The 7,175-nt window shown below is 41.7% G+C and overlaps 1 protein-coding gene across 2 annotated transcripts in view; it reads left to right on the top strand.

Annotated features, from left to right (window-relative positions):
* Window positions 1–7,175, top strand: part of GABRB1 (gamma-aminobutyric acid (GABA) A receptor, beta 1) — a 66,425-nt gene that overhangs the window by 53,695 nt on the left and 5,555 nt on the right. Inside the window, exons 3-5 of one of the 2 annotated variants that reach the window (XM_009335163.1) lie at window positions 3,221–3,358; window positions 3,464–3,616; window positions 4,957–5,201. In XM_009335163.1, coding sequence (XP_009333438.1) covers window positions 3,221–3,358; window positions 3,464–3,616; window positions 4,957–5,201 — 536 coding nt within the window. Of the gene's footprint in view, window positions 1–3,220; window positions 3,359–3,463; window positions 3,617–4,956; window positions 5,208–7,175 lie in introns of both variants that reach the window. The other variant, XM_009335162.1, reaches the window with a different exon arrangement.

Here is a 7,175-nt window from a genome sequence, read left to right as displayed (position 1 = left end):
TCCTCACTTGAAGGCGCCATCCACTTCAAAAAGGAGGAGTGATCTGTCCTCTGCTAGCTCTGTTCAGAGCTGGGATCGGTTCCAGCCTTTAAGCGCAGGCGGCTGCGGTCCTCCCGAGTTTGCCGGTTTGGAAAGCGAAAAGCAGCGTCAACGCCTGCGGAGCCTCCAAGCCCTTGCATCCGTCAGTCGTCGTCAGCCACGAAAGCAACGCGTCTCGCACACCTAGAACAATGTGCGAAGCACATAATGAAGGGCATCAAACAACAAAAATCGTAACACGCCAGGGAACGAACTGCCTGGGGAGACTTTACACCTTGTTAGTGTCTAGCAGAGTTATTACAATGACTGTCAGGGCAATCATGATTGTACTGAGGTTCTCTCTATACAAAACCATAGGAAGATGTTCCTGCTCAACTACTCTTCTAAAAAGAGAGTTAACAAATGTGAATGCTCCTGACTGAAAAACGTGACTATCCCCCAGCTTTAACCAGAGTAAATTCAAGGAACAAATCAGCATGTCAGAAACAGCAGTAGCTCACGCTAGATCCATTTTTTGTAGTATTTGGAAGTCATTTTTAAGTTTGTAAGGGTTAAAGACATGGCCTGCCAGCAGTGATGGCTTGTCATCAGCTGAAATCTTCCACGCAAGGTTCTTGCTTTTGGTCAATTGACTTTATAACCTTGTAGTTCTACCTTTCATTTAGTAGCCGTAGAAACCTCTCCAAGACTCATGAAAAACACATTTGCCTACATCACAAAACTTCCGTAATCTGTTTTTGCGAAGGTCCAGCATCACCATTGGCACCATGTACCAATAACATGGTGCGATCCTTCTGTAGGAAGGTGTGCCCTTTTTCTTTTTGAAATCTGCCCCGTGATATCCCACATGTTTATTTGGTACCAGTTTGGTTTTAACAACTAAATCTACAATAATTCACCTTTGGGGAAGGGAATTTTATCTGCAGTAAGGTGCCCAAACGATTCCCTCTTTTGTCAAGAAGGCGGAGAAACTGCAGAGAGCCTGGCAGAGGCTGCTTAAGGAGACAGTGAATAAAGTCAAGATTTGCTGAGCACTGGAAACTGTTCTTTTCTCTGCCCTGGGTCCCAGCGTGCACCGGCCGAGGAAGCAGAACAATTGGAGCAAAACTGGAGGGAGGGGTGTGAAAGGGGCCCCAGGTGATGATGGCACAGAACAGAAGAATCAGGTTCACCGTTTTCTTCCAAACCCTGAAGCAGAATCCAGGATTCTCACACCTAAACCTTCACCTGGGACTTTGCAGCAAGTACCGGTGAAACTTCTGGGTAGTGCTGCACCTTTCTTCTTTCTAATTCTAGCCCCTAAAGACAAAGAAATGGCCATGACTGCTACCTCATGTAGAGGTAGGTGTCGAGTCTACAGATAATCATTACCCTTTCAGTATGAGGTGACAGCTTACCATTTCCTCTATTTTGCTGCATCTTATTTAAAAAGGGAAGACTTTCAAGAGATATTTTTTTATAATACAGATTTGCAAGAAAATGAAGTTAATGCCTCCCTGACAGTCTTAGTCTTGGCCTTTTAAACAGACTTAGCAGTCTTCATTCCCTTCTTCAATCATTCTGTATTACATCCTACATGTGGCTCACGTTGGCCCTGTAGTTTGTGTGCAATGCCTTTAAAGCAGCTACTGAAGTCCTACTATCAAGCAGCTACTTTAACCTTTTGCAATGAAAAGCTCTTGGCTCCTAACTGGAAGGCATGAAAACCAGCCATGCAGAGAGCCCTGTGTGACAACCCTGGGGTGGTTCATTTAAAAAAAATTAGCATAACTAATGGAAGTGCAGAAGTTTTAAGCAAACAGCAGCAATCCATATTGCACAGGTTAGTACGGTTTCAAGAGCAATTCAGATGGTTAGCAAACCATGGCACTGAGCAGTTCACAAATAAGATATGTGACCACTTAACCTTGTTCAGCCCGTCACTGTGTGTTTGCATCAAAAGGTAGCTGTTCAATAACTGCAGACTTTCCAAGCAGTCCCTTGAGCCTGGCAGCAAGTTGTGAGAGCTTCTCTGATTGTCATCAGGGAAACTACGGACCCGTTCTGCATGCGGTCAGCCTTCCAGAGATGAGGTTATTACCAGGCATTATCATAAGAAAAGACGTCTCAGGACTAATGTCCCTAGCTAGAAACTGCATTACTGGTGCATACGAAAGGATAAGTTCCTAACACTGTAGAGGCTTCTGATGCGATGGGTTGGTTCAGCTGGCAAAACTACTGTCAAGTTTTCTAAAGCTTTGAGTTCAAACATATGTTTTTATTTGATCTGTGTTATATGAGTTAAACCTGATTAAATCTAACACCTGAAGGACAAGTCTAAAAATAGGTGAGATGTTGTTCTCGCCTTTGGTAGGTATCTGGAGAAAGTAGTAAAATGCAATAAATTGGAACCAGTTTAAATATTAGTTCAAAAGTGTCATCAATTGTGAGATTTTTTTGAAACTCAGTCACTTTTGAGTTTAATCAAAATGTTTCTGAAAATGGAAACAATAATGTTAACATTCCCAGTGGTAGAATGGCAACTTAATTTTTAATTAAATGGTAAATAATCAACATCACTGTTAAAAGGAAAGAGAAGAAACGTGCTAGTTTTGAAGTCGATAGGAAATAGTTCTGTGATAACAGAAGATCAAAGATGGCATGGTCTAATTAAAATATAAAATGCTGCATGAATATCAAAGGGATACCTACAGCTCCAACAGACATTGTCAGGTAACAGTACAGGCACCTGAATTCTTCTAGAATCATCTTTGCCTCCACTGCCTCCGAACTCTGTATTTTGTCACAGCCTGCATAGGAAATCAAATGCAAAGCTGGCAACTGAACCTGGTTTTACTCTCAGAGCTCCTCCTAGAGAGTTTAAAAGTTTTGCTGATGTTATATCAGTCTGTTGGTAAACTGAGCAACTCAAGCCTGAACAAAAAGTAGTAGTATTAGGGCTAGCTAAAAATTGATCTTTGATCTTAAATTCTGTCCTTGTTTTCTGCCTTGTCCCATTCCACACCTAGAAGCCGCCCCTGGGTACAGAGGAGGCTACATGGCTTCTGTATAACAGAAAATTCACACAACAGAAGGCTGAATTCCTGATTAACGGCAGCTCCCTCCACTTCAACCACAACTGTTTAAGCCAAGTAATAAAACAAAAAGAAAAATCAATAATCAAATTGTGCCTCTGTTTCAGATGGATACACTACTGATGATATTGAATTTTACTGGAATGGAGGAGAGTCGGCAGTAACGGGAGTTAATAACATCGAGCTCCCCCAATTTTCTATCGTTGATTATAAGATGGTATCAAAGAGAGTGGAATTTACAACAGGTAAGCACTGGCTAGTTAAAAAAGCTCCCCCTTCTTCCCCAACCCAGAAATATCAGTGTCTAACTTTTGTTAGGCTTTAGTCATTATATGACTTCTTTCTTTCAGGAGCATATCCTCGACTATCACTTAGCTTCCGGCTTAAAAGAAATATTGGATACTTCATTTTGCAAACCTATATGCCTTCCACGCTGATCACAATTCTGTCGTGGGTATCTTTTTGGATCAATTATGATGCCTCTGCAGCCAGAGTTGCTCTAGGTAACTTCTTTTCAAAATCACTGAACTACATAGATACTTGTTGCCTTTGAATGCAAGTAGTACCAAATCCATACAGCTGATTGCGGCAGCATTAATTGTGATCTTAGACGTGCAGCGTAGGGTCTTCGTTGTCAGGAAGGCAGGCAGGTGTCACCTTGCCTACATCTGAAGTCCTTGCTCTGCAGTCAGGTTGGGATCCTGACTGACTTCCAGTTGCCATAATGGTCTTCGGATCAGGCCAAAAGTATCTTGCTTCCAAACCGAAGCGTAAAGGTCTAATTCAGGTATCTAAGGGTATCTACACTGTGCTGCAACAACATTTCATTGATGTTAAAAAGCGGCCTCTCAGGCCAGATGTGTGGCTGGAATGAATACACAAGATCCTACTGACATCAGTGGAGATATACCAGCTTAGACCAAATAAACCTGTTTTACCTACATAGTTTGTTATTTCCTGTACCATGTTCCTTCCTACAACCTTCCATAAAAACCAAGATCTTCTGCCACCATCTGCGCTTTGAGGCAGATATGCTTTTCAAATGCTAATGCCAGAAAGCCGTTTTGTCCCACCTCTATTTTGTCCCACCTCTCTGTAAATTCAACTCATTACACCTGTGCCTAGAGCTATTATCTAGATTCATTAATGACCTGTGATTAAAGCAGACTAAAAGATAATTTCATCCAGCTAAAACAAAACACACGCACACAAAAAAAAGAAAGAATCATGCAGTGATGGATAACACAATGAGATGGAAATGCTTTACTTGCAAGCACCCCTTTAACAGGAAAAGCTGTTTTGGTACAAGCATATATATCACTTTCTCTTCATCAAGACCACTTGATCACAAAGCTTCCCTTTCTCCTTTCAATCCTCTGTTTTCAGTCAAAAGCTAGATACTTATTCCAGTTCCCCAGAGCAATGCAAGCCACCCTACGGGGTCAAGCAGGGCTACTGCTGTAAATAAAATGAGAAGCATTTCCTCACATAGAAAGAACGGTGATCAACTCTTTGCTATCCAGGTCAGCTAACACCACGTTCCCTAGCTGAATTATTGTAAAAATTAAGGCAAGGTGTACCAAGATAGCCTGGGCTTTTGAAGGCTATTTCTTTCACCCTCCGTTGCATGGAAAGCCAAGGAAGGTGCCACCAGCAGGCCTGCAAGGATATCTTCCTTTCCAGTCCTGCAAAACGCATTCCCTTGGCTGTTAAGAATCTGATCACATAATTAAGCCATCTGCGTGAGAAGTGCGTGGTAGCTGGGCAATGCTGCCATTACGCCTTTCACACTCAAATCTCCTTCCCTGTCTTGTTAGTCAATGTCTCTTTCTTCCTTTTGCAGGAATCACAACTGTGCTGACCATGACCACCATCAGCACTCACCTCAGGGAGACCTTGCCAAAGATTCCCTACGTCAAGGCAATAGATATTTACCTGATGGGATGCTTTGTGTTTGTGTTCCTGGCCTTGCTGGAATATGCCTTTGTAAACTACATATTCTTTGGGAAAGGACCCCAACGTCAAAAAAAGGCAGCAGGCAGGGCAGGACATGCTACAGGCGAGAAGAGCAGGCTGGAAACAAATAGAGTCCAGGTAAAATATTCAAGCTAACTTTTCAAACGTTATTTCTGCTGTGACAATGTTGATGTATATGATGATAGAGATAAATGCAGTTTGAACACATATGCAAAAGCATTTAAGATTGTCTAGAGAAAAATCATATTTTAAGGAGGTTACAGCAACATACGGTTTGTTCCGCCTTCAACTGAAAACAGGAAGAAACTACAGAAAATGCAAATGAATATTCAAAACAAGCATTTCTTTGCAGCACAGAAGAAATACAAGGGGTACAGGGAGGTTAAATATTTACCATTTCAACTGTGTATTTCTTTGCTATAGAAGGTGGTAAAGAAGAAATGTTTATTATATAGTTCCTCTTTACACACAGAAACTTCACAAAAAATAGAAAGCAAAGACAGACACTGTTGCTTCAGTGAGTCCTGAATGAAGCCCACACCACTGAGCTTCCAGGAACACAAGGAGGATGCTGCTAGGTTATAACAGCTTTCACAACTGTCAGGATTTTTCCCTCAGGCTAAATTCAAGCAGACCACAGCTACCCCCTCTTAAAAAACAAGCCAGACAAACTCAAGGAAGTAATAATATGGACATTTTTTTAACAAGGAAAAGTTTAATTTAGCAGTACATCACTGAGCACTTGCAAACTTCTATAAACATATTCCGTTTTTTCCCAGTTTTTCAGAAATAAACACTTCCCTCAGGTGTATTTGGCCCAGTCTGACTCAGAGGAAAATACATATCCTAATGAGCCAAAAATTTTCTTCTGTTCTCTGCTTTTCTTACAATATATTACATCCAAGTATTAATGAGCTCTTACCCAGGCTGTCCTATAAACTTCTGTACTGTTGTGGCCTGAGGTGATAACATTTGGACGAAACTATATTTGAGCCCTCTGTTCAGCTTGAAGAATGAGATCGACACATAAAACTCTTAACAGGTACGACTTTAACTTGATGGACGGTTGCAATTTCACATACATGTCAGGAAGTGCATTTCAGAAACTCTGTGATATTTTATTAGTTCTAATATTAGAGTTGTGTGTCTTGTGTCCCAGCAGCCACACCACTACATCTAAGCATCATTAACAGAGTCGTCATGTCCTCAGTCTCAGTGAACTCATGAGTCCACTAAAAGTCCTTACCCGCATTCGCCTCCCGTCCCAATGTGTAGGAGATGCTTTATTACAGCAGGTGCACAAATTCAGTTCAGGCAGTCTCCAAGGTCCCACAAAGTATTGTCCCTCCACAGAGCAGAGGAGATAAGCCATCCCATTACAGATTGTTGCGTGCAGACATTGTCTGTCTATTTCTACGGAAGATAGGGAAGGGAAAAAAACCAGCAAAACCCACAAGCTCTGACCAGCCACCTCAACAGCTCCTGAGATAACCCAGCCTAGGTGAGAAGAAGCACAGCAAGGGTTCATGATGAAGAAGGAAGCAACACTTCTTCAGAGGTCAGCCTTGGCTACATGGCCGCCAGTGCACTGAACTGAGTAAAGGATGAGAAAGTGTAAAGGATAAGAGTGAAGGTAAGCTCTTTTTCCTACGTATTTGGAGAGTTTGCTTAACTAACAAAAAGTCCTAATTCATGACTAAAAGCTTTTGTCTAAATGTTATGCTGGCAAAGATTACGCTGAGACCAGTACTCAGAATGGGATGGAAAGTATTTACAACCACACTTGAACTTTTCAGAGCACCACGTGCATACACTGGCATTTTTCTGACAGAAAACAGAGGGCATATAGGCTTTGTACTAGGATTTGTAAGTGTTCACACTTTAGACTGCAATTTCATTCGGAGACTGAGAATGCTTTAAGTGAACAAACTGCTTTCTGCCTGTACAGTGCAGGTTTGTGATTTTAGATACATATATATATATACACATACACATAGACACACACATGTGAATGGATATCAGTGGATTTTGTTATCCCACTGGAGACACATTGATGTGGGACCTTGTGAGCATTCATTTCACTCA

This window comes from Pygoscelis adeliae, unplaced genomic scaffold, assembly GCF_000699105.1.
Source record: "Pygoscelis adeliae isolate BGI_AS28 unplaced genomic scaffold, ASM69910v1 Scaffold21, whole genome shotgun sequence".
Taxonomy (NCBI): Eukaryota; Metazoa; Chordata; class Aves; order Sphenisciformes; family Spheniscidae; genus Pygoscelis; species Pygoscelis adeliae.
Note: the sequence above shows the minus strand (reverse complement) of the source record. Positions and strands in the feature narration are given on the sequence as shown.